This window comes from Mus musculus, chromosome 4 (genome assembly GCF_000001635.26).
Source record: "Mus musculus strain C57BL/6J chromosome 4, GRCm38.p6 C57BL/6J".
NCBI classification, from domain to species: domain Eukaryota; kingdom Metazoa; phylum Chordata; class Mammalia; order Rodentia; family Muridae; genus Mus; species Mus musculus.
The window spans coordinates 131843313-131869607 of record NC_000070.6 but is presented as its reverse complement, the minus strand read 5'-3'; the positions used below and the strand labels follow the sequence as shown (position 1 = coordinate 131869607).

Here is a 26295-nt window from a genome sequence, read left to right as displayed (position 1 = left end):
ACTGGCACCCAACACTTGTCATACCACTGGCCAACCTTGTTGCAAGGGAGACAAGCAAGGACACTGGTTATAGCCCACTCTGTGCACACCTAAAGGCTTCAGATTTTAACAGAATGGGTGTTTGGGGAAACGAAGGCTCTGTCTAAGCGTTCGAGCTCTAACTTGGCTTATCTGGTGTGAGTCCTGCTGTTTGCCTTCCCTTTCTGAGTAGATACAAAGACCAAGCCTCATACCCAAGATACAATGCAGTTCCTTTCACTGTTCTTCTTGGACTGTTTCCCTCCTTTGCTCCTGCCATCTTGTAATTGAAACAGGGCCTCCCTTACTATGGTTGCTTGCTCTAACCCCCAATGTTGTGACTCCCCTAAATCCTACCTTTTATTCCTATTGCCTCTGGGCTGCCTTTCTGTCTTGGACTTTCTCACTTGTCCACATGGACCTTTGGTACAAAACACTGGCAACCTGGAGGATAGACCAGAGCACAGGAACAGGGAAAAGCTGATCCTGAGCCTCAGTGCATGAGGTAGCATACTTTGCCCAGCAGGCACCTGCCAATCTGCCCCAGCCCCTGAAGCAGTCCTTTCCTCTAGAGAGCATGAATGCTCCCAGAGGCAGGCCCAGTTAAGCTGGATCCTATGCAATACTCCTCCCTGTGTCCCGTGTACCACCCCCCCCCACCCCCCCCACCCCCCCCCCCCGTCTCCCAGGAACCCTCCCTTGACAGAGCCTCTGTCCCCGCACAGCTTTGCCCTTATCACTGTAATGGTCTCATACGAGGCTAAACCACACAAGAGTTAGCATGCTCTTCACTGCTAGCTTTGGACACTCTATAAATGCTCCCTGAATAAGGATCTCAATTGAAGGTACAGAGGGTCAGCTAATGAAGGAAACAATCTCAAGTTGTGCTTTGGGCAAAGTGACCATGAAACAAACATCTGAAAGTTGGACTTCTAGCTCAGATGAAACCAACTTCTTTTTCAGTCAACTTGTACCTCAAACAAGCCTTGTCATGACCTCAGGTGTTTGCAGCTCTGCATGCCTTCTGCTTAGCACCAGTCATGATGGCTGCACTTGGGGTTTAATGCAGGTGTTCTTAATAGCAGCACTAGGAACATTTGGCAGGGTGATTCTTTGTGGGAACTGGTCCTGTGCAATGTATTTGTCCTTTTAACAGCTATAGGAATGGAACCTAAGGCCTGATGCTTGCTAGATAAGCACTCTTATCTCTAAGCTATACCCTGGTAGCCTTTGTAAGAAAATTGTTTGAGATACAGTCTTGCTGTATAGCCCAAGCTGGCTTCCAACTTGTGGCAATCCACCTGACTTAAGCCTCCCAATTGCTGGAATTGCATGTGTGTGTTATAACTGGCTATAAAATATTTAACAGTATTGATCTCTGCCCAGTTGAGGCAAATAACTCCTTTCCTAAGCTGTGATAGCAAAAAATGTCCTCTGGGGTTAAAAATGCCCCTGGCTGAGAACCACAGGTGTGATGTTTATTCTTTTAGTTACAACTGAAGTTCCCAGAAGGTGGCCTAGACACCTGCTATCCTGTGTGTCTTAAGCTTTAATGATCTCAGCCTGCCACTCACCTTTCTAGGCAGCAGATCCCCTTGTCCTGGGCAGAGCCACACACTCCAGAAGAGGTTAACCACTTGTCCCTTTCTGCCAGACTCTATGGCTCATGTTGCTGAGGGCAAAGAGTGACTTCTGCACTTGGCAGCAGTTTCATAGCCTCTGCTTTCAGGGTGGGCAGGCAGTGACTATGGACAACAAACTCTGAGGCAGGGAAGGCACAGCATTCCTCCACACGCATGACTGTACTCTTCATCCTCCACTCGGGAAGTTAAGGGTTTATTAGGGAGCCTAGAGTTGGTCCCCCACCCTCCTGGTAGGAAGAGACAATATGGGTGAGGCAGTCTGGGAAGGCTGGGGTTCTCATGGAGGGGCCAGCAGACAGCCAGTCTTGCCTCTCCTGCTTTCCTCCTGGTCCTCTGGAGCAATCACATGGTGAGAATCTGCTTCGAAGACACAAAAGGCTTCATGGAGGCTTCCAAAGCCTGCTGGTAGCCCTGCAGTGGAACCTCAGAACAGGATGGGGCTGTGAGCCGGCCTTGGCGGATGAGGTTGCAGAGAGTGAGAATCAGCTCCTTGAACTCATCTGCAGGAGGTGCAAGTCAGACAAGGAACAACAGGTGAGGTCTAGTGGGATGGCTGAGTGCTAACTCGAGACAGAGTCATCCAGAGTAATCCTAGGGACCGTAGGTGGGCAGTGACTACACCCTTCTCAGTGATGGTTAGAGAGGCTCATCCACAGGACAGGACAGGACTGGTGAAGAGCTGGCCCTAAGTGGTGGCTAGGACAGCATTACTGAGCTAAGGAAGCCAGAGGAGGCCAGGAAGGCAGAGTACCTGGCACAGTGCTGGATGACAACAGACCACAGGAGGAAAAGCTCTCTCTGACAGCCCTGGGCTTCCACTAGATTCCTCAACTGAGGCACCCACTATCCCTTCCTCGGTCTGCCTCTTCCTAAGGGCCAAAGATAGAGTAGGAATCGAAGTGAAGGCCTCAGCTGTGAAGTGTATTTCTTTTTTTTTTAAAGATTTTCACACACACACACACACACACACACACACACACACACACAGTAGCTGTCTTCAGACACATCAGAAGAGGGCATCAGATCCCATTACAGATGGTTGTAAGCCACCATGTGGTTGCTGGGATTTGAACTCAGGACCTCTGGAAGAGCAGACGGTGCTCTTAACCTCTGAGCCATCTCTCTAGTCCTGATAAGTGTTTTTCATAGAAATAAACCCAACCTTCAGATTTAATCCTACTTCCTGATTAGAACTCTATGCTGGCAGGCATAGTGGCGCACACCTTTACTCCTAGCTCTTGGGAGGCATATACAGGTAGATTTCTGAGTTCCAAGTTAGCCTGGTCTACACAGTGAATTCTAGGACACACACACACACACCATAAAACAAAACAAAACAAACAAACAAAACCCCACTGCCATGCTGGCTTCCCAGTTGTCTTCAAGGCAGGAGTGTGAACTTGTTAGGTCTTTTGTAATCCAGTTAGAACCTGCTCTCTCAGTCCAAGACCAGACTTGATCCTCCAGGTGTCAGAATCTGCCCTGTGTAGTGGTGGGTTCCACTCTCTTTAAAAGTTTAGTTTGGGTGTAGGACTTCTAAGTGTATATATGTGTAGGTGAGACCACATATTGATTGAGGTGTCTTCCCTCAATCATGTTTCTTATTTATAGACAAGATTTTACCATGTAGTCCTGAGTGGCCTGGAACTCTATAGATCATGGAGCTCTGCCTGCCTCTGCCTATCAAGTGCTGCAGTTAAAGGTGCACACCACCATTCTCAGGACCCCTTTATTTTTTGAGATAGTCTCTCACTGAACATGATGCTCTTTTATTTGGCTATAGGCTGGGCTACTCTACCTTTCCTCCTCTCCTCTCTGTAGTCCTGGGGTACAGGCTTTTTATGTGGATACTGGGGATCTGAACTCAGGTTCTAAGCTTGCTTGGCAAGCATTAACCAAGTTCCCCCCAGCCCTTCCCCTCACTCTCCTGAAGAGCTTTTCTTCTTAGAACACCAGTGCATGTCACCACTTCCCTTCAGCCACTCCATGTCAGTCTTCACTCTCATCCTTGGCTCCTCATCTGGGGAGCTGGGCTGTAGCAGTCAGAGACCTATGCTGACGTTAGCAGCTCCATTCCAGAGATGGGAGAGTGTTGAGTGATTGACTTAGAGGCCCTGAGCCTCAATTTTCTCCTCTTGTCAAATGGCTCAAAGTGTTAAAACCAACAATGCTTAAAACAAGGCAGAGATTCAGTGACTTACACAGTTCCCAGCTAGGCCAGGCCCACCTAGATCTATCTGGTGAGATTTTGGTTTTTGTTTTGTTTTTCTTTCTTTTTTTGAAACAGCATCTAGTTATATAACTAAGGATGGTCCTGAACTCATAACCCTCCCACCTAAGCCTCTTGAGAGCTGGGATTACAAGTGTATACCACTGCACCCAGTAAGCTCCTCAGAACAAGGGCTGGTCCATCTCACTAGACTCTGCCAAGGACCAGCTGGCTCCTTCTAGAAGCAATGTGCTGGCCTGACTGGTAAACTATGGTAACTAATGGTCCTGAATCCCGTTAAGGTTGAGGACCTAGTCACTTTGCAGGCTTTAGAGTAGCTGGTCACTCTGCAGCCATACCAGGCTCTACACTCCTCTGCCTCTTGGTATCAAGGCCATCCGTCACTCACCTGGACTGTGGTTCTTCTTCCACTGGGACAACCAAAAGCCCCGAAGTTTGAGGTCCTTAAAAATGAGCAGACTCTGTGGACACAGGAAGATGCACTGAGGCTCTGAGTACTAGAACTTAAAGCATCACTTCAGGTATAGATCCTCGAATTTAGACAACTGCAGTTAGCGCAAGACCAGCTAAGCCTTGGTCTGCAGGTATCCCTGACTTACCACAGAGGCTGTTACAGGCTGTTTGGCCATTCCCCCATAGGTCACCATGGTTCCTCCGGGCCTGTAGAGTTCAGAGAATGAAGAGTGGGTGCAGGCAAAGGCCTATCATGGCCTAAGGAACTTGCTAAGGCATTTAAAGGAACCAATCCTGGCTCTCAAAATCACTGGGGAGGCTTAAAAAATATATAGCTTCCCAGTTTTAACCTCTGACTTAAAGAATTAGAGGCAGGGACCATATGTCACACATATCGGGCATAGAGGCATATCCCAACCTGCCTAGCTGTAATGTAATTTCCTACAATGAACTGGTGAGGATAGCATGAGCTAGATTTAGCCTTCGCTGCTGTCCCTGTTCCTTGACTTTCAGTTTGTTGACAAAGGATGACCTGAGGCATTTTTTGGAGAAACTGAGGAAAACAGAAAAGGACATAATGGAGTCAACTGCTGTATTACTACCTACCTATTGATCACAGTGCTAGGAGAATCCTAGGTCTTCACATGTTAAACATGTGCTCTACGCTGTATCCCCAGTCTCCCAATGTTCTCTCTGTGCCTCTGTCTCCATGTATGTGTGTGTCTGACTACATCTGTCTGTATCTGTGTAGCCTATGGTTGCCTCAGACTTGGGATCTATCTCAGTCTGGCCTTGAACTCACACTACTCCTTTTCCTTAGCCTCCTGAGGGCTAAGATTACAGGGGTGCCTCACAAGCATGGCTTCATTTGGCCTAAGTTTACCTCAGATGGTTCTCACTCAAGAAATAAGTTCCTAATGGAAGCAAGCCCTCTCTCCTTGTACCAGACACAGCGCTAAGCATGTCACCTGTACTGTCTCCGTGACTTATCAGAGTAACATCAAGAAAGACTGATGTCTGGTCTAGAGGACAGAGCTGAAGCTCATCATGTCTGCATCGCCTCACTGTCCCTTATACTACCCAGCAGAGGCAGAACCATATTCCTTATGCCCATTTCAGAGCTGAGGAGACTAAGGCTTGGATCTTCATGTTTTGCCTAACACTTCACAGGTCTACAGCTAGAAGTAGCAGAGCTGGGGTTTGAACCCAGTCTTTCTAATGTCAGTGCCCACATTGTGATTACTTCTTCCTTTGACAATTGCATGGAGGATGCAGTCAGTCTCACAGGCTGCTCGCTGCCTGAACAGGGGTGTTCTGTAGTTATGAGAACTCGTGGTTAACCGTTGCTGTCTGGTCAACTATACCTAAATGAAGTGATCACGTTCTCTGGGCTTCATTTTTTAAAGCGAAGATGGGGGGGGGGGGGGCATAGCTCAGTGATGGAACATGTGCTTTAGCATGCCCAAGGCCCTGGGTTCAATCCCCAGAACCAAAGGGAAAAGCAAAATAGGAATTTGGAATAGTAAGCTCTGCCTATGGCTGTAGATGGCACGACAGCCACTGCAGAGGCTGACTCTCAACATAGCTGTGTAGCTGTCCCAGTCTAAGCTCTACCTCAGCAGCTTAGGCATCTCTTCAGCTTGTAGCTTGTGGTGTTGGGCAAGTCACTGTGCAGGGGCCCCACTTTGCTGAGAAGTATTTCTTAGGTGTCCTCCGGTTGGAGAACAGCACACAGCGAGTGGAGCTTCTCTGCAGTGGTGGGGACCAAGAGAATGCCTGTCTCTGGTCCCTCAGCACGGCTCTTTTTTTTTTTTTTTTTTTTAAAAGATCGATGTATGTATGTATGTATGTATGTATGTATGTATGTATATGAGTACACTGCAGCTGTCTTCAGACACTCCAGAAGAGGGCATCAGATTCAGTTACAGATGGTTGTGAGCCACCATTTGGTTGCTGGGAATTGAACTCAGGACCTCTGGAAGAGCAACCAGTGCTCTTAACCACTGAGCCATCTCTCCAGCCCCACCTCAGCACTTTTATATGTTTCAAAATATCTTGTGAGAAATATCTTAAGAAGCAGTAAGTGATGACTCCTGGGTTTCTATGGGGAGAAAAGGCTGGCTAGGCTTATCACAGAGACGAGGCTTTAGAGCACAGGCCAGAGAGCAAGATGTCCTTGTGCGCCACTGTCAGTATCCTTCTACCCTGGCTTATACTCACACTTGTAACTAGACAGCCCTCCTGATGGAGACCTGCAGGTTGAGGGACTTACGCTAGGTGCCGGAGCAGCTCTGTAGAACTCTTCCCACCAACACAGTTGAGAGCCAATCGGGGCAGCGGCAGGTCCTGAAAGTAAGGAGGCTACGGTGAGGGGGCTACTGGGTGCTCATGGGGTTAGAAGCTGCTACGAGCAGCATGGTAAGGCCAAGTGCTGAGTCAGAAGAGAAGGAAATGGAGTGTGCATGACTTTTTGGGCTTGTTTTTGTTATGTCTGAGAAGGGCTTTAGCAGCTTCATCCTCTCGTCCATCCCAGGACTTTGGGAAGCACAGACAAGCAGCATCTCTGTTCAGTGTCAAGGTACAGAGAAGTTTACACACGATAGGCTTTCCTCCACTTCAGCAATGCTGTCTAGGGCAAATGTGCTCAACACTGGGTATGTGGTTCTTCCATATGCTGTAGTGCAAAAGGCCTCAGATTGGGTCTGCTGGGGTGGATGCTCTAAAGAGGTACCGGCTTCGAGTTCAGAGTGATGGGGCCAGCCTCACCACTTTGTGATGATGTGGTTCTAAGGCTGGTGTCTCATCTATGCAGCATCTATGTCAGCTACTTTGTAGAGTTTTTCTGAGGGATGTCAAGTAAATGTGAGGCAGAGGCTTAGGAGCTTCTCTTCCTCTCTCCATGCCATAGTTTCCTCAGACCCTCATCCAGCTCGGACTCACACCTGCCATGTGGGTTGATGGACCACACCACAAATGTTTAAAACCTCGGCTTTCCTAAAGTCTGTCTACTTCTGCCTCCTTCCATGTCTGCACACTTACAGCATGCTATCCCCAGGCTAAGGTTGGATGGGCTTTGTCCTTTCCAGAAGAGAAGCGGTTTGCAGAGCAGAGCAGGGAAGGCATATTTTGTAATTACCAGGAGATGGCATGGGATTAAGGGGGAAGTGTTCTTAGCGGGGTGCCTCAGCTTTTATTTTACTTTGTGCACGTGAATGTGATTGCTTTGCCTGCATGTCTGTCTCTGTACCGTGTGTGCCTGGGACCTGTGGAGATCCTTTGGAACAGCAGTTGCAGATGGTTGTGAGCCACCATATGGATGCTGGGACTGCAAGAGCAGTAAGTACTCTTAACCGCTTATGCACCTCTCCAGACCCAGGCTAGGTACCTTGAAGATGGTTTTTGTCTCGGGCATCCTTAGCTCTTCCTCTGTGAGGACATAATCAGCTCCTAGATCCTTCAGTCTGTCAGTTAGCTTCTTGATGTCGGGTCTGGAAACCAAACACAATCAGGTCACACTGGCTAACTAGCCTCCCTCAAGCTCCCAGAACCCCTTTGCCACAGCCCTGAGAACACATTCCTGTTTTGAGAACAGGGATAGAGAGAGATTAAGCCAGACCTCAAGCAGGAGCTGTCCACATAATTCAGTCATGCTCTACCAGCTCTTGCCTCCTTTCCTCCCCGGACAGAGCCAGGCTGGGAGATAGTCTGACAACCTATGAGTGCACACACCCTAGAGCCATCTGTGCCCGGGGAAGAGCCATCCTACTTCCTCCTTCTACTCAGACACCACTTTCTTTCCTCTTGCTCTCCAGGGCACTTGAGGGTATCATGCAAACACACTCTGGGGCAGAGCGGTCCTGGACTCTCTGGTCCAGGCACGCAGAATCACTTTTTCATCACCACTGCAGAGGCAGGGGCAGGAGTAAGTACAACCCTCGTAAGAAAGGTCTCAAGTGACTGCCACACGGGAGCACACTGAGGTTTAAAGGGACTGGAGGGGACAATGGAAAGAAGGTAAGTCTGTTACTGACTTGCCGTGTCTTCCTGAGCAAGCTGCTTCCTCTCTTGGAAACTTGAGCTTCCTCATCTGTAAAAGAGAGACCACAAGCCTGCCCCACCTCCTTCACAGCTGTGCTTGGTGTACACATGCAACCGACAGGGCTAGAGTTCATACAACAGTACAAACCAGGGACCCTAAGACAAGTCTCCAACACTCCTGACTGTTCAGTAAGGACCATCACTGCCTCTTTTTGTCATCTCTGTGTCAGACTTTCACAGGGACTTCTTTTGCCCTGCGGAATGCTTGCAAGTCAGCAGCCAGCCACTCATGCTTACACATGTGCGCCATCTGGTGGAGATGTAGGAGTGCGCAGGGACATGAGGATTAGGCCTCCCAGTACCTGTCTCGGACAACGTTGATGGTCTTTAGGCGAAGGGCTGAGGCGATCTGAATGACTGCTTGGCCCACTCCACTGTTGGATGCATTCTGGATGACAGAGTCCCCTGTGGAAGACACTAGGTCAAGCCCTGCAAACTTGGGTTGAGGGCTCCCAGCCTGGGATCCTAGTGTGGATGCAGGACCTAGCAACGGCATTTCCTTATACGGTGAACTATCACTCAGTTATCAACACACTTTCCACACCTATAATGCGTCACGGGATTTGGACACTCTGTCCATGTTTCAGATACTGCTTTGTAACTGACCTTCATCTTCCCAATTTTTATGTCCTCTGTCCATCCATCCATCCATCCATCTATCCATCCATCCATCCAGGAGCACATTATTTCTTTCTACTATATAGGCTCAGGGATTGAATTCAAGTTGTCAAGTCTCAGTGGCAAGCACCTTTGCACGCTGAGTCATCTCACTGACCCATGCTGAGGCCGAGTCTCTGGTTTGAAATGGTTTTCTGGTTCTCTTCCTTTTTAAGTTCAGCTCAAGTGTGGCTTCCTTCATGAAGCTCTCCAAGGTTCCTTCTTGTTTGTTCCCAGAGGACTCTGGTATCTCATCAATGCTCAGGCTGTAACCATGTTCTACACTAAGCTGTGTTCATATTTATCAATACCTTCAGTCCTGAGGGAGGACCATCCCTTACTCCCTTGTGTATTATTTAATGACGGTGCATTTGAAATGGATGAGAGCCATATGAGAGAAATGGGAAGCTCCTGGGCCCTACAGAATGTTTGCTTTTGCTTTGTGGTGCTGGGGATAGAACCTAGGGACTTGAGCATGCCAGGCAAGTACTCTGTCACTGAGCTATATCCTCACCCCTACAATGGGAGAGCAATGTGGTGCCCTAGGGAAGTGTGGGCTCTGGCACACAGTGGAGCTGGGTGTGCATCCTGCTTTACCAATGACTGTAACTAAACAGCTACATCATGTCCTCTTAAAACTTCAATTTTAAAAAACAGGAGGCCTGCCGGACAGTGGTGGTACATACCTTTTACCCCAGCACTTGGGAGGCAGAGGCAGGCAGATTTCTGAGTTTGAGGCCAGCTTGGTCTACAGAGTGAGTTCCAGGACAGCCAGGGCTACACAGAGAAAACCCTGTCTCAAAAAAAAACAAACAAAAAAAACCCCAAAAAAACCAGGAAGCCTGGGAGCACCTTTCAGAGCATCTCCCATTGAAACCAAATTAGTAGGAAGATGCTCTGTTGACTGGGAAAGTGTCTGGTTTTGAAAGTCAGCAGCAGTCAGTGCAGAATGAGCTATAGCTAGTGGCAGACTCCTAGGTCAAAGATGCTCATTTACCTTGGCTCCAACCTATCACTCACTAGTTCATTCTCAACCAACTGTGTAGGTAGACGGCAGCATTGATCTGTTTCAGTTAGAGTTAAGGAGTACAGGAATACAGGATAATAACAAAGATAGTGAAGGCGAGTATTGGGCTGCCAAAGTTGGCTTCCATGATCTGTGTTCATCTATGCATATATTCTATTGAACAGTGTGACATTTATTCTTGCTTTAGATCAGGTCATGAGTTTGTCTGGCCTCATCAGCCCTGAGGCAGCAAAGTGGAGAAGTGGGCTGCTTATACTTACAGTGGGTAGCATCCGAAGGCCTGGCTCTGTTAAGCACAGAGTTGCCCTAATCAGGAGTGACCTCAGGACCAGGACAAGACATGAGGCGCTGGCTATAGCAGGACTCCAGCAGAGGTCTCTCATCATACCTGGCTTTCTCTACCAAAGGCACCTAGGACTCCCATCATGGTCCAGGGTCTTGGTCAGTGGCTATCTAATTTTATCATAGTCCAGCAGTTCTTGCCTCAATTTCCTCAACAGTAGGTAATTTTTCCAGCCCTGTGTGGCTCAGTCAGGCAGTAGAGAGAGAGAGATTTCACACAGTGGGAGGGCTAGGCTGGCACAGGTCTGTGGTAGACCTACTGCTCGGCATACCCCAGGCCCTGATTCTATTCCCAGAACTGTAAACAAGACAGACAAAGCTCTCAGAAGCAACAGAAACAAACTGGCCAGTCTTCTGTCTTCTGGAGTTAATTCTGTAGTGTGTCATATGAAGAACATGAGGGCATCCCTAGCAAGACTGAGGCCAGGCTCTGCCTTAATGGGCAAAGCCTTAGTGGGTTCTGCCTCCCCCCCGTCTTGTCTTGCTGACTCATTCCCTTGCTCCTGATTCTAGGGACCACTTCCCTAATGAAATGCTTGCCCCAGCGCCTGCTTGGCCTCTGCTTTCAGAGGAATTCAGTAACACTCTGGCTGCTTACTTGCTGAGGGATTTCATGTAACAGCTCACCTCTCTGGGTCTGTTCCCTCGCTGATGAAAAGGAAGACTGAACATTCTGTAGTCAGCCTCTGGCATCCCTGCTCTCCATATGGATGAGCAGTTAGGTGAGTCAGGGGAGGTGAAGCCTGGGTCAGAACTTGTTGGCCTGGGCTTGGGTACTTAATCCCTAACAAGGGCCCTTTCTGCATCCCTCTGAAGATGTGACCCTTGCAGAGAGGATGCCTGCAAAGGCGCTCATGCTAGTGGAAGTGCTGAGCAGAACTATTACCACTGAGTTCAGCACTTTATTGAAAACAGTGGCTATGTTTGTCTCCCATGGCTTTGTGTCCCCAAAGCTTAGCATAGCTCAACACATTTTTGCTGTGTGACAACATTCTAGCCCTAGCTCTGGGAAATGTGACCAGCACTTCTTACAGTGTGTCCTCTGAGGGTTTTCTAGGAACCCATCGAACATCTTTTTACTTAAGAGCAGTAAGAGCCACTCAGTTAGAGCCTGTCACTGCCCCCAGGGACCCTCTCTCCACCATGTGTGCCAGCAAGTCCCCAAGTCCTTTGAGCCAGGATTTTGGTGCACCCCAGTGGGAAGACCCTGGCTTGCTCCCCCAGCTTGTAGGTTCCTACCTGGCTGCAGCTGTTCAAAGTCCACCAACATCCTGTAGGCTGTGCAGGGGTTGACACCTAGGGTGGCAGCGCTCTGGAGAGGAATGTCCTTAGGGATTCCAATCAGTGCTTCCTCACTGAACACCGCCTCAGTCCGCCAGGTTCCTGAATCAGGATGAGCAGGGTAGTGAGAGAGGAGCCCTGCACACCCAGGCCCCTCTCCTTGATACAAGGACATCGAGGAGAGCAGACTTGGGAGGAAAGAACAAAGCTCATGGTGTTCAAGTCCTCGTGAACAGTTACATGTACGGTGATGTAAAATAATAAAGCAATTTAAATTAGGTTTTGAAAGTCATAGCCTGGGGGGGAGGGTATGGGGGACTTTTGGGATAGCATTGGAAATGTAAATGAGGAAAATACCTAACTAACCCCCCCCCCCCCAAAAAGAAAGTCATAGCCCAAAGAATCCTGACAGAGTATAGTGGGAAACACGGAGACAAGACTCCACTGGGCTCTCCCTCCCTTTGTGTTTGAGTCTGAGTAAACTTTGTCTCCCAAGATTCAGATCCTCATACACTGAACTGGGTGGATACTGTCTGCCATCTACTGGGCCAGTGTTAGGGAATCAGGGCGGGGGGAGGTAACCTCAAGTCTCAAACATTAAAGTTACCATAGGCAATCCTTACCTACATGCCATTACTTGGTAAACATGAACAAACAAGGCAGAGTGGGGTCTCAAGCTGCTCCTGACGCTGGAGAGTAAACTAATGACAGTGAATGTAACACAGTGTCCCTTCATGGCCAAAAGTAGAGTAAAGGCTAAAAGGTAAACCTGAGAAAGTCAATTTGGACAGCTATCTGCTATCTCAAACTGGATAGCCTTTACCACCCTGAAGTTAAAAACTAAAAGCAATGGGCTAGAAAGATAGCTCCATGGTTAAGAGCACTGGCTGCTCCTCAAGATGTTCTGAGTTCACTTCCCAGCACACACATGATGGCTCACAACTTTATAACTCCAGTTCCAGGGTATCAGACATCCTCTTTGGGCCTTGTCATGGTTTGAATATGCTTGGCCAAGGGAGTGGTACTATTTAGAGGTGTGATCTTGTTGGAGTAGGTGTGTCACTATAGGTGTGGGCTTTAAGACCCTAGCCTAACTGCCTGGAAGTCAGTCTTCTGCTAGCAGCCTTTAGATGAAGATGTAGAACTCTTAGCTCTGCCTGTACCATGCCTGCCTGGATGCTGCCATGTTCTTGCCTTGATGAAATTGAACTGCACCTCTGAACCTGTAATCCAGCCCCAATTAAGTGTTGTTCTTTATAAGATTTGCCTTGGTCATAGTGTCTGTGCACAGCAGTAAAGCCCTAACTAAGACAGACCTCCGAGGGCACTGCATGCTTGTGGTGTGGACAGAAGAACTGTAAGGCTGAAGCAGGTTCAACCTTCCCCCACTCCCTTAGAAAATCTCATAATTGAGAAAAGCAGGCATTATAACCAGTTTCTGGCCAGGGTCTACCTGTCCTGAAGCAAGTAACCATGATACCCCCTGAGCATAAAACCTAGAGTTCTCCATGCTAATGAGGTGTCTAGATAGGCCTGAATGTTTAGCCAATGAGCTTCTCTTCCTGGACATCCCCTCCTGCAAAAGGTATTTAATCCCTGGTTAACCTTGATTAAGGTGTATGCATTCACATCTGCCATAACAAAGCAGCTTGGACAAGCAAGGACTGTCTCTCTCACAGAGGATTGCCATGGGGGGAGGCCTTTGTTTTACAGAGACTTGGGCTCAACCACCCCTTTCCAGCCTGGTGAGTAGGGGAAGGGCAAACCGTTGGACCACTCGAGGTCCCTAGCAGTGTCTGGGTACACAGGAGATTGAGAACCACAACATCCGTCCCAGATCTCAATGCTTGTTGCCTGGAAGAACACAGGCTGGAACCCCTAGCGTGGACTGCACCCTGCTTTCCTTGGGTGGCATGCTCCGGCATCCCAGCTGTGAGGCAGACAGCCTGACAAGTACACAAATGCTGGCAAAATACTTAAATATATTAACACAAACTTTAAAAAAAAATCTTTTAAGAGGCAGGGTATGGTGGTGCATACACTTTTAATCCCATCACTCAAAAGCTAGAGGCAGGTGGATTCAATTTGAGGCCAGCCTAGTGTACCCTGTCTCTGGAGGCAGGGGCAGGGGGTGGGGGTGGGAAAACCAACAAAAACAAAATGTGGGTTATTTCTTCAGCAGTTTCCACACTCACCTTAATAAAGGCTCAACAGACGAGGCTGAGAGGCGCTAGTCCTCTGCTCTGGCTGTGTGGTGTTCCTACTATCTTTCTACCTCTTCTTTATTAAAGCTCTCTTATCCTTTCCTTTGGTCTCTACTTCATCCTCTGGGGGAGTGTCTCTAACCTTAGGCTACCTCACTCATTTTGGGAACACTATCCTCTTGTGGCTCCCATGAAGATCCATCTGGATAATAGATGTGCCTTGAAAATGTAAGAGCTAAGAAGCAGAACACTCTAATGACTCCTTTCCATATATACACGAAATGCTATCCTAGCTTGGCTCTTTAGGACTGCACCCCATGTGGCCCCACTCCACCTCTGGAACCTTCTTTCTCATTATGTAACCTCTCCATAGGCAAATCCTTGGCTGAGGCCACACACTGGATTTTCCACTCCCCAAACTTCCCCTGGTGTTTGCTCATCTTACCTCTTCCACAGGAAATGCCTTTTGGCTCATTTCCGCCTAACAACTTCTCCTACCACGGACTTGTTCTAAGACTCTCTTCCACAGTCTCACTTGGAGTTTCCTCACAAACATCTCTGTCAGAACAGCCACGATTACTTCTGCTTCCTGTGGCTTCGGGGTACTCCCTTTTTTGAGGTACCTCCTTCCTGACACTTTAGTCAGATTTGAGCCTTCTGGAAAGTGGGACCAACCTTACTCGTAATCTGCATCTAACCTTACAGCAAGGATATAAGGAATCATATACTCAAAGCTCCAATCGACAGCGAGCCAAGGAGATATCCACATAGGTATGTCCCTCCAGAGCACAACAAACAGGATTCAACGCCACATGCTGGAGGTAGCCTATTAACTAACAACGAATCCCACACTGCTCAGCTGCACCGAGCCAGTGGGAATGCATCTGCAGTCTAGGATCTGGAAGAATAAATGGCTGCTCACACCTGGGGACACTTACCCAAACCCGCATTTGCTGGGATCACCCAATCTCCTGGCTTCAATGCAGACACACTGCTGCCCACCGCTATCACCTGCCCAACGCCTTCGTTCCCTCCAACAGCAGGCAGCTTGGGAAGGAGGCCATAGTTCCCTGGGAGAGAAGAAGTCAGAGTGCAAATGTGTGGTTTGGATAAAAGTGTCATCTGCAGACTCCTGTATTTGAACACTTGATCCTGAGCTGGTGACACTTTCTGGGGAGGTCTAGGGGGTGTAGTCTTGCTGAGAAAGTGTGTTGATGAGGGTAGAATTCAGTCTTCAAAGCACTGTGCTATTTCCAATGCTTGCTCTATGCTTTGAGTTCAAGACATGAGCTCCCAGTTCCCTGCTTCTGTGCCTGCTGCCTGCACCCTGCCATTGCAGACTCTAACTAGCCCTCTGGTACCATACGTTGAAACAAAACTTTCTTCTATAACTTGTTTTGGTTATGATGTTTTATCATGGTAACAGAAAGTAACAACAGTCACACTGTCAGGTTCGGCTGAGACTCTGGAGGGCATAGACTTTGTGTTCGCTCACATTTGAGCTTATCGGGACCCTGCTCTCATGAGCTGTCCACTTAACCAAGCTCTGGCCTTCTGCTTCCTTAACTATGTAGGAGCTAAAACTCTTTGGGCACAGGATTACCACAAGGACACACTCAAGTAAGAAAGGAGTCTAGCATGTCACAGGCTCTTCAGAAGGGTGGGCCTCCCACCACTACACTTCACCTAACTCACAGAGCGTCATGCTTAGTTAGAGGTTGGCCAGAGAGGAGCCGAGCGAGACTGTGCATGCTGCTCCTCTAGAGGACAGCCACTGCTAATCCTGAGCACTTCAGACTCTACCTGAGCCAATTAGCATAAGCTCCAGAGAGCAAGGTTACCTTGGATCATATTTATGTCAGATGGATTGATAGGGGCTGCCAGCATCCTCACGTGGACGTCAGATCCTTCCACAGCAGTGAGCTCCAGGTTCTTCAGCCTAAGCTCAGAAAGACACTGTCAGTAGCTAAGACTTCTGCTCAAACTGTCTCCCCAGAGTAGGTCAGCAACATGCCTCAATTGCCGTGTGCCTAGGAATCTGGTTCTGATGGAAAGGAGGTGCTTTGAGGACCAGCACAGAGTGCAGGCTCACACCAACTGCAATGGATCAATCTTGGTATCCTCTTAGTGTCAGGAACAGAAGCACTAGTGAGCCTCTGCTGGCCTGGCCTTAGGTTCTCCACAACCTGCTTGGTTCTAAAAATCATGTGGTGCACTATTTTTTTTTTTTTTTTTTTTTTTTTGTTTTTTGAGACAGGGTTTCTCTGTGTAGCCCTGGCTGTCCTGGAATTCACTCTGTAGACCAGGTTGGCCTCGAACTCAGAAATCCGCCTGCCTCTGCCTCCAAGTGCTGGGATTAAAGGCATGTGCCACCACTGCCTGGCCGCACTCACTATTAATACAGCCGCTGCTGATGCGTGAACCAGCATCACCAGGTGAGGGGACCCCAAGTGGTTCTTTCAAAGAAGCATACCTGAGAAACTCTGGGTCAGCCCTGTCCGCTGTCCATGTGTTGTTTTGTTGGCTCCAACACACATGGGCAAAGGTGATATTTCCCTTACTGCAGAGTGAGGTGATAGAAAGAGAACCTCTGTATCTGTGAAGTGTCTCTGCTGACCGTGACTCACACCCCAGGGAGATGGCCCTTCTGGGCTGGGGTCTTAGAAAGGAGGTGCAGGTGGCGTCTTAGTCAGGGTTTCTTTTTTTTTTTTTTTCCATTTTTTATTAGGTATTTAGCTCATTTACATTTCCAGTGCTATTTAGTCAGGGTTTCTATTCCTGCACAAACATCATGACTAAGAAGCAAGTTGGGGAGGAAAGGGTTTATTCAGCTTACACTTCCATACTGTTGTTCATCACCAAGGAAATCAGGACTGGAACTCAAGCAGGTCAGAAAGCAGGAGCTGATGCAGAGGCCATGGAGGGATATTCTTTACTGGCTTGCTTCCCCTGGCTTGCTCAGCCTGCTCTCTTATAGAACCCAAGACTACCAGCCCAGAGATGGCACCACCCACAAGGGGACCTTCCCCCCTTGATCACTAATTGAGAAAATGCCTTACAGCTGGATCTCGTGGAGGCATTTCCTCAACTGAAGCTCCTTTCTCTGTGATAACTCCAGCTGTGTCAAGTTGACACAAAACTAGCCAGTATAGGTGGAGACCTTGATGTCAGGCTCTGGCATATTTCTTCTCTGAGCTAGCCTACTTGGGCTGAAGGTTGGACTATCTACCTTCTAGCAGCTCTCAGAGTTCTGTGTGGAACACAAGGACCAGACTTCCGGTCCTCAGCACTCATGTCACAGGTAGTTAGGCCAGTTCCTGTAACTCCAGCACTGGAGGTAAAGCAGAGAAAGACAGATCCACCGTCAGTCAGGTTAGTGAAAATGTAAGCGCCAAGTTCTGTGAGAAGCCTTGCCTTGAAAATGAAGAAACAACTGAGGAAGACGTCTCAATGACAACCACTAGCCTCTAATACATGCCTGCATGGGCGAGCTCACCCACACATGTATGCAAGCACATACATGGAGACCCCACACATGTAAAAGACTTGCCAGGGGACTTTGAGGGAACTGTTGTTATTTTAAAGTTTTATTTTGTTGGGTTGGGTCTAGTGGTATACCCCTATTCCTGTACATGGGAGGCTGATGCAAAGAATGGTGAGTTTGAGGCTAGCCTGTGCTCTGTACTGAGACCTTGTTTCAAAAAAACTGAAGAGCTTTTTTTTGTTGTTGTTGTTGTTTTTGTTTTCTGAGACAGGATTTCTCTGTGTAGCCCTGGCTGTCCTGGAACTCACTCTGTAGACCAGGCTGGCCTCGAACTCAGAAATCCGCCTGCCTCTGCCTCCCAAGTGCTGGGATTAAAGCTTTTTATCCTAAAATTATTTAGAATAAGAGGGTGCTGGTTCCTCTCAAACTAGAGTTACAGTCTTGCAAGCCACCACGTAGATCCTCTGCAAGAGCAGCCAGTGCTCAAAATAAATGTTCTTTGTTGTCTTACTTTTAAAGTCATGCGTGTTTATCTGTGTAGCTCAGTACAGGGGTCTGTGAAGGCCAGAGGCGTTCGAGCCCTTGGAGGTGGAGTGGCAGGAGGGGATATGCTGCTTGATAGGAGTACTAGAAACAAACCTTGGTCCTCTGTGAGAGAAATCTGCACTTTTAGCCACAGAGCCATGCCATCTCTGCAGAGGCTGTGGAGGGCTGCTTACTGGCTTGCTCAGCTTGCTTTCTTATAGCACCCAGGGATCACTTTCTCAGGTGGCACCACCCATAGGCTGGGCCTGCCCATCAATCACTAATTAAGAAAAAGCCCTAAAGGCTTGCCTGCCTATAGCTTGAGCTTATGGAGGCAACTTCTCAATTGAGGCTATCGCCTCTCTGCTGACTACAGCCTGTGTCAACATGACATGCAACGAGGCAGAACACCTGCTGACTAGACAGCTCCGATCACTGCAGTGAGTGCCTGTGACTGACTTTTCAATGACTGAAAACTCCTTTCCTTTCCTGAAACTTAATGCTTCAGGTCTGCAATGCTTCTCTGCACAAATGTATCTACAAAGTAATAATTTTCCTCTTTTACTTAGCAGAATCATATATAATTGCCAGCCAGAGGCTCCTAGCATGTTGTCACAGTATCCTCACACTAAGCTGAGGTAATTCACCTGCTTCCGCCATAATCTCACCTTTTTAATTAGACCTAAGGCATGATCTTAGGCTAAAAGTGTGATTTTTTTTTCAAGTAATGTCTTATACTAAGAGTAGCAACAGAGGCATATTCTACAAGTCTGCTCTCACCAGGCTCAGTGCTGAGAGCTTTCCACGCAAGGCTTCTGTGAAGGATGTGTTAACAGTCCATGTCTACTAGGAAGCACAGTTCCTGGAGATTCTGAAGTGTACACTGGCGAGTCAAAGCTGACACTGATTTACATGGCTGCACACCAACATCTAGGTGAGTTTGGAAGTCCTGACAGCCTACAAGAACCTCAGAGAACTTGGGGAACATAAACACGAAAGCTAGGAACGCTGGACTCAGAGAAAAGCCAGGTCTCACTGTGATTAAGAATCAGCTTAAAAAAAAACCACAGAAACGAGTGGGACACCAGGGACAAGTATAGACAAAAAGGCTTTGCAAAAGAATCGTAGTGCTAAGGAAGTATGTGTGTGTGTGTGTGTGTGTGTGTGTGTACAGCTGGAGGAGGGAGGAGGTCCTCCCTATAATAATAACTGCTGCTTTCTGAGTGTTCACCAGCCAGGCTTCCTGCCAAGTGCTTTACAGGCAGGCCAGCTTCCACCCTATTTCAATAGCTTGCAGACTATTGTTCTGCTTTTATAGCTGACGAACAAAAGCACAGAAGAGGTAAATAACTCGCCCAGGCTGCTAACAGTGGTAGGTGGTTGATCTGATCTGAACCTGGCCTTCAGATGGTAAAAGAAGCCACCTGGTAAGCCTCCAACCCAAGCTGTGAAATGAGCCCTGACCTGACCTGGCCTTGCTGCACTGGCTGAGGGGAGAGAGGAGGGTGCTGGCACTGCCAGGGTCTCCCCAGTGGACCTCCTTGGGAGGCCATACGTGGTACTTCCTGAGAGTCTAGTCTGTATCCCAAAGCAAAGTCCAGCCTGGAGCAAGCAGGTTTGCAGACTAGCTGCCTCTGAGTTATCCCCATGGCTTCTCCTGCATCCTGACAGATAACCAGACTTGTCTTGTAAGCTGACAAAGCCCAGGAGCTCAAGCTGCTTAGATACAGCTTTTCTTTTTTCCTGCACTTTTTTCTACACACTCCTCCCTTAGCAAGGATTTCACTGCCACAGTTTCTCCGTGAAATGAAAAATTCAATCTAGCCTTCAAGACCCAGCTCAAAATGTACTTCTGCAGCTCTTCCTGGAGCTGTCCACTGGAAATGGTCACTTTCTTACTTCTGCTAGGCAGCAGGGGTGACTATACCACTTAAGATCATTGCATGGGTTATGAAGTCCTTCCATAGGTGTTTTTTTGTTTTGTTTTTCCAGACAGTGTTTTTCTATGTGTAGTCCTGTTGGCCCTGGAACTTGCCCTGTAGACTAGGCTGGCCTCAAACTCACAGAGATCCACCTGCTTCTGGCTCCTAAATTTTGGGATTAAAGGTGTGCGTAACCACCGCCTGGCTCCATGTATGTTTCTTAATTGATCAAGGCATAGGTTCAAGATCTCTTTTCTGGAGTTCTTGGGATCTGATGTCCTCCAGAGTTATCTATATTCCGGAGGGCTGGGCAGCCCTGTGGTCGGGTACTCCTGCATCAAGAGGCATGAATATTCACACCAGAAGAACAGACAGTGACAATCTGCTTTCCTTCCAAACCCTCAGTTTTCAGAGCTTCTTGGGAACTATGGAAAGAGTTTGGGGATCCTTCAGACTCGGAAGCCAGAATCCTTTTTAGTTATCATCTGGTATGTGTGTGTGTGTACGCGGGCACGCTGGGGCGGGATGGGAGGTGCTTAGTTTCTCCTTGGTGATTATCAAGTATCGAGGTCCAAACTCATCTCCAGTGAGAGATGTGGCCTAAGAGTGATGACTCCCAGACTTAGTTTGGGCTCCTGGCTGAGCAAACAGAGAAGAAGGATGGAGGGACTGACAGTGGGCAGAAAGGTGCTGTATTTGAAGTCTGATGGAGGTGACTTGGGGGATGGGCAGCAGACTATGCTCTGGCTAGACATAAAGAGCTGCCAGCCCACTGTGTATTAAACCTTACCTCTGGCCACCAGGCTGGACAACAAAAGGACAGCTAGCTGAGTCTTCCCAAGCTTGTCAATCTGCATCTACAGGTTCCTTATCTCCCCAGTGCTCATGCTTCGGGCATCACATCATGCTAATTTTAAAAAGGAAGAAAGCTGAGGTTCAGAGAAACTAAGTTAGCTGGCTTAAACAAAAGCAGCAAGACTTGCTCTTAAACTAGACTTGGGGATTCTCCTAGGAGACATCAGCTTTCCTTAGGATTCAGTACATCTGAGGAGCACTCCCTGCCAGTTCCCTTCCTAAGGGTCAGCAAACACACCATGAAGGCTTTGAGAAGTCCTGCAGTAGAGGCACCCAGGAGGCTTGGTCCAGCTCCCCTGACTGGAACACGATTTTCACAGACCTACTCTCAAGAGTAGATAGGACATTGAACTGAAAACTATCCCTGGTCTCATCTGGCTCCTGGAAGGCCTGTCAGAGATTTACAGAAGAGGGCAGAAAGTAGGTAGAGACAGGCAGGGCAGAAATTAGAGTCTGGGAAGTGGAAGCCGAGTACACCAGTGGGTGGTGGTGGGAGGCAGGCCCAATACTTGCTTTCCTCCTGGGGTGAGCTGTGTTGGTCCAGCTGTATCTCATCAGGAAAGACCAGCCCCAGCCTGCCCTCATGGAATGCCATCAATACCACAGACACTGTGCCTGCAGACAGTTCTAACAGCGTCGTCAAGGATACCGCTGCTGAGACAAGAAGGAATACAGGAATACAGGGAAGGGTCTGAATTCCAGGAGCTGGCCCTCCCTTTGGTGCCACGATAGCAATCCTCACTCCACTTGTTTTTTTGTTTGTTTGTTTTTTTTAATTCACCGAAGGGAACGATGGCTGTGTTGCAGAACTCAACTGAGGCCCCCAAACACAACCTGGCTGTGTTGCAAGTCACCTCTCAGCACTGTTCGGGTCTTTCCCCTGTGAGTCTGATGACGGCGCCAGGCAATGTCGAGGGCTGCCACTGTCTCAGCTGACAGATCCCAGGCTGGATAAGGTCACAATGGCTCCTTTGAGGCTCAGGCTGTACACCTGTGATGCCATATCAAGTACAAGAGAAACAAAAGCAGGCAGAAGAAAGAGCCTTTTGAGAGGGGAAAGAAAGATCCCAGTCCCCGGGGGACTGCTCAGTTCTATCTGCTGGGTAAGGTAGACACTGGCCAGCTCTGCTGAGCGCTCTTTCCTGCCTCCCATGTTTAATCAGCAGCCATTTGTTCTTTCATCTTTCACTCCATCATTGCAAATAATTTTAGTCAGACCCGACTGAGAGAGCACATAACCGAACAGACCTCCCCATCTGCTCAGCACATGAGGCAGGAATGTGTGCCCTCATATAGCACTGGGCAAAGGTGACTGACAGCTCCTGTGGTGTTGCTCAGGTCTGTATGTAGTCCTCATGATTAGCAGGTTGCCTTCTGTGATTTAATGAAGTGCTTAGGATGCTGAGACTTTACTAATTAACAAGCAGAACACAAGTTGCAAATGGGAGGAAGATGGTTCCTCAGTTCCTGACCACAGCAGGGTGTGTAAGTGGCCTAAGCTGGTGGAGAGCTAACCGAGTCTTGGACTCTTAGGGACCAGAGCTCTTTGTCACTCACCAGCCTTGCTGGGCCTCTTCTGGCTTTCCTGGTGATCCTGCCCATCTTCTTGGGACTCATATTTTGGTCCGTCGAACAAGGACATACAGGAATACAGGGATGGGTCTGAATTCCTGCGGCCCCTTGGCCCCCCTTCTTTTTTGAGGGTCTTAGTATGTTGTCCAGCCTAATCTTTAACTCCTGGGCTCAAACAAGTCTCCTGCTTCAGCATCCCAAGAAACTGGAGAGAACTTAGTTCAATGCTTGCTACTTGGTAGGTATACAATAAATGAGAGTTATTTCCATACTATCACTAAAGAGAGCAGCATTCTGAGGGAACACATTGTAGGATGGGGGAGGGGCAGGAGGGTCTAGGGAGGAGGAAAGAAAAGGACATCTGGATTTCCAGACCTCTGTGGTACAGAATCTAGAAGTCTGCACAGAGAACAGTGGCTCTGGCCACCTCTGAAATGTCCAGAATCCTGTAAGACTCTGCAGCCTGATTTCATACTTTCCCCCCACCTCCCAGAGCACTGGCCCACAGTACACAACACACCTGTCTGGGAACTACTGTTTGGATTTTGGATAGTTTCATGATCTTCTGGTCACCAGGCCCAGTGATGCCCAGACATTAAGATGGGAAAGGAACATTTGATTCTTTGGTGGCTGTGGGCACTGTAAACCTTACACAGGACTACAAAGGGAATCTCGATCGGTCACTGGCCTCAGCCCACATGCAAAGTTGTCTGAATCTGAGTCAGAAGGGAAGGTCAGGCCAGACCAGGGACAATCCCTACTGCCTGGCCATCTATCTGTAGGCATTGCTCCTCAACAATGGCTAGGCATCAGTCACCGGGAGGCCTGAAAAGCGTAAATAAATGGCCACCCTAGGCCGAGATAGACCCACTGAGCACTTTAGAGGCAGAGCCCAGAAGTAGTTTCCAAATGTAGCACAGGTGACAGACTGAGCTGTGAATCCAGGCTGAAGAGAATGCTCTGAACTTGGGGAAATAACTAGAAGTCTACATAGAAGACAAAAGCTGCTGGCTTTTTTCCTGGAGGCATCTGTAGACAGACTGGGCTGTTCCCAGCTTCCCTGGCACTCTAACAGGAAACCAATCAGGAGGCCACTGCACACAGCTGTTTAACCACCCAAGCCTTCCTTATCACCTTGGGAGAATGCAATAAAAGGTGACCTTCTTAACGAAATGAGCTTTGGGTTCGGCTAACATGACAGGAGCAGGTGCTTTGCAGCAGGCTGGCGAGGGACACAAATGATGAGCCTTTGGGAGCACCACCTCACTGCTCTCAGTTTGAGTTCATTTCTGAAAATGGAGGCCTGCTCATAAGGACTTTATCACCTCACTGCAGCAAAATCTCCAGGGAAGTGTCTATCCTGACATGATTGATTCCCTATGAGCAAAATACAACTTATGGCTGATGGGTCAGCTCAGCAGTCGGAGGTACTGATGCCCAGACCTGATACCTGAGCTCCATCACCTGTTCGCTAAAGACGGCAGGAGAGAACTGACTCCTGAGAGCTAGCGCGCTCTCTCTCTCTCTCTCTCTCTCTCTCTCTCTCTCCCTCCCTCCCTCCCTCCCTCCCTCTCTTAAAATCAAATATGAGATGTTTGATCTTAGACAAATTAGTCAACCTCTGAACCTCTATGTCTATAATATCCTCTTATAAAATTCTGTTGGATCTTAATTCATAATTTCCGCATGTGAGCTACCAACTAATTACACATATCTTACCAGTCAAAAGAGCTGTTAAGGTTGTCTGGAGTAGGGCTAAGGTGAAAGCACCAATCTGGGAATTAGGGAATCTAGAGTCAGCTCTTTGCCCTAACTTGGCTTAGCTGAGGGTTTGGCAAGGTCACTTCGTTCTCTGGGCCACATCACAAATATACCATACAGGGATAAGAATGAACAAATGTCACTCCACCAAAAAGCCCCGGAAGTTTCCCCTGTGGTGCCTTTATAACTCCTTGATTCACAGCAGACAGAATTACTGTAATGGTTCATGTACCGGCTAGGTGCTTTGACAGTCAGAGAGGAGCTTCGGATAAACTCAGGGGCATGGGCCCTCTGGCCACACCCACTCTAGAACAATGTAAAAGAATATCAACAATAATTCAAATTCCTTGAGAACCTGGGGGGGGGGGGAAGAGAGGCCACAAATTCCAGATCAGCCTGGGCAACACAGGAACACCTTGTCTGAGGGGAGAGAAAGGAAGGGGAGCAGGAACAGTGGGGAACACACCTGCAATCTCAGCACTTGGAAGTTAAGAGCCCAGCCTCTGTTTAAAAAGGGGGATGGGGTGGGTAGGTTTGGAGTTGCAAGCCTTTAATCCCAGCATTTAGGAGGCAGAGGCAGGCCATCCAGGGCTACAAAGACCCAATCTCAAACAAACAAACATACATACATATAACCAAAGGAGCTCCCTCCCCCATTAGAAGCAGGCAACTTCAGCCCCAGTGCTGGGGGCTGGGGGTGGCAGAGGTAGAAGGATCACTAGAAACTCCAGGTCAGCCAAGGCTACTCAACATGTTCTAGGCTAGCTGGGACCATACAGGGAGACCTTAAGAAGGGAAGAAATAATAATAATAAGATGCATGTTGGTAAGCCCAACTTGTCCACTTTTTGTTTGTTTTTGAGGCAGGGTCTCAATATGTAGTTCAGGCTAGCATTACATTCACAATCTTCCTCCCTTAGCAAGTGCTGGGACTACAGGCACACACCATGCGCATCCCCTAAACTGTATTTGAAGATTTTTTTTTAAATTTTTATGTATTTTTACTGTGAGTGTGTATTTTGAGACAAAGGCTCATTATGCAACCCATGTTGGTCTCAAACTCATAACCCTTTTACCTCAGCATCCTGGGATTATGAAACAACTCCTTTTTGCTTGTTTGTTTTGAGACAGGGTCTCTCTCTATAGTCCTGGCTATCCTGGAACTGACTATGTAGACTAGACTGGCCTTGAACTCACAGAGATCTGCGGGCCTCTGCCTCACTAGTGCTGGGATTAACGGCACATGCCATCAAGCTGGGTTTAAACAACTCGTCATAATTAGGCCAAGATGCACACATGGCTTGGTGGAAGGGAACTCGCATGAGAAACAGGTGAATTCCGGCACCTATTCCAATCACTAATTAGCCGTATCATTTTAGACAAGCCCCTCGGCCTCTGTGAAAGGCAAACAATAATCTCCTATTTAAAAACAGGTGTAGAATCTAGGTAGGCTGTCAGACCGTATGTTCAAATTTCTATTCTCACTGGCTGGGTGACTTGGGGCAAATGTTAATTTTAACTTTCTTATGCCTCGCTTTTCTCATCTGAAAAAAAAATGCAATAAATACCCCCAGACTGTTGCTGTGACAAATAGTCGGAAGCATCCACTGAGACAAAGGAGTGACTGCCACAATCTTCAAACCAATATGGGTCAGTAAACTCTGGCACCGGTGCCTCGCGGGTCCTTGGCCGCCGGAAAGCACCGGTGTCGGGTCAGCAAGCACGCCCTGGGGTCTCGGCATCTGTAGGACAGCAGAACCCTCTTCCTCGGACCCTGTCCTCTCCTGGCAGTCCGCCGCCCGCCTCAAAACCCTCCAGGAACCCCAGCTCCCTCCCCGGTGGCGGCGCCGACTCTTACTGGACGACCTTGGCTGGATCCCCATGGTTGCCATAGACCAGCGCCCGCACCCGTGACGGCTCAGAGAGAGCGGAGTAGGAGGATGTGGTCCGGCCGTGGCGGTACCAAGCCTCGAGGAGACCCGCAAGCTGAGGTGCCCGGGCTCGCGCCCCTGTCACTCGCTGGCTGACCAACATGCTGCTTCCAGCACTGGCAGAATCCGGCGCTCTGGACTACGTCATTCGTCCGCGACAGCAAGCCTGAGCCCCGCCCCGCTCGTGACCGCGCCCCCTTCTTTAAAAGAGGCCGCTCGCTCTCTGCCCAGGTATTGGTGTAGGGTTTCTCCCGGACTGGTGTGAGGATTGAGGGTGGGCTACGTAAGGTATT

At 48.5% G+C, this 26295-nt stretch overlaps 1 protein-coding gene across 11 annotated transcripts; it reads right to left on the bottom strand.

The window, feature by feature from the left end:
* Nucleotides 1–1820: 1820 nt before the first annotated feature.
* On the bottom strand, nt 1821–26164 carry Mecr (mitochondrial trans-2-enoyl-CoA reductase). 11 transcript variants are annotated; one of them, XM_030253582.1, is made up of 14 exons: nt 22297–23821; nt 21594–21730; nt 21253–21393; nt 20978–21129; nt 20675–20791; nt 15795–15892; nt 14892–15023; nt 11708–11851; nt 8745–8847; nt 7730–7832; nt 6617–6690; nt 4491–4551; nt 4280–4352; nt 1822–2161 (listed from the first exon to the last, which is right to left on the bottom strand). In XM_030253582.1, exons 6-14 carry the CDS (start codon nt 15838–15840, stop codon nt 2004–2006), a joined length of 894 nt encoding a protein of 297 aa, XP_030109442.1. In that variant the 5' UTR covers nt 15841–15892; nt 20675–20791; nt 20978–21129; nt 21253–21393; nt 21594–21730; nt 22297–23821; the 3' UTR covers nt 1822–2003. The 11 variants fall into 11 exon arrangements, 8 of the variants coding, with proteins under 8 accessions (NP_079573.2, XP_030109442.1, XP_006538952.1 ...); XM_006538889.3 differs by adding an exon at nt 17183–17284 and having other exon boundaries at nt 20978–21730; XM_030253581.1 differs by lacking the exon at nt 20978–21129 and adding an exon at nt 17183–17284 and having other exon boundaries at nt 21253–21730.
* Between the last annotated feature and the right edge of the window lie 131 nt (nt 26165–26295).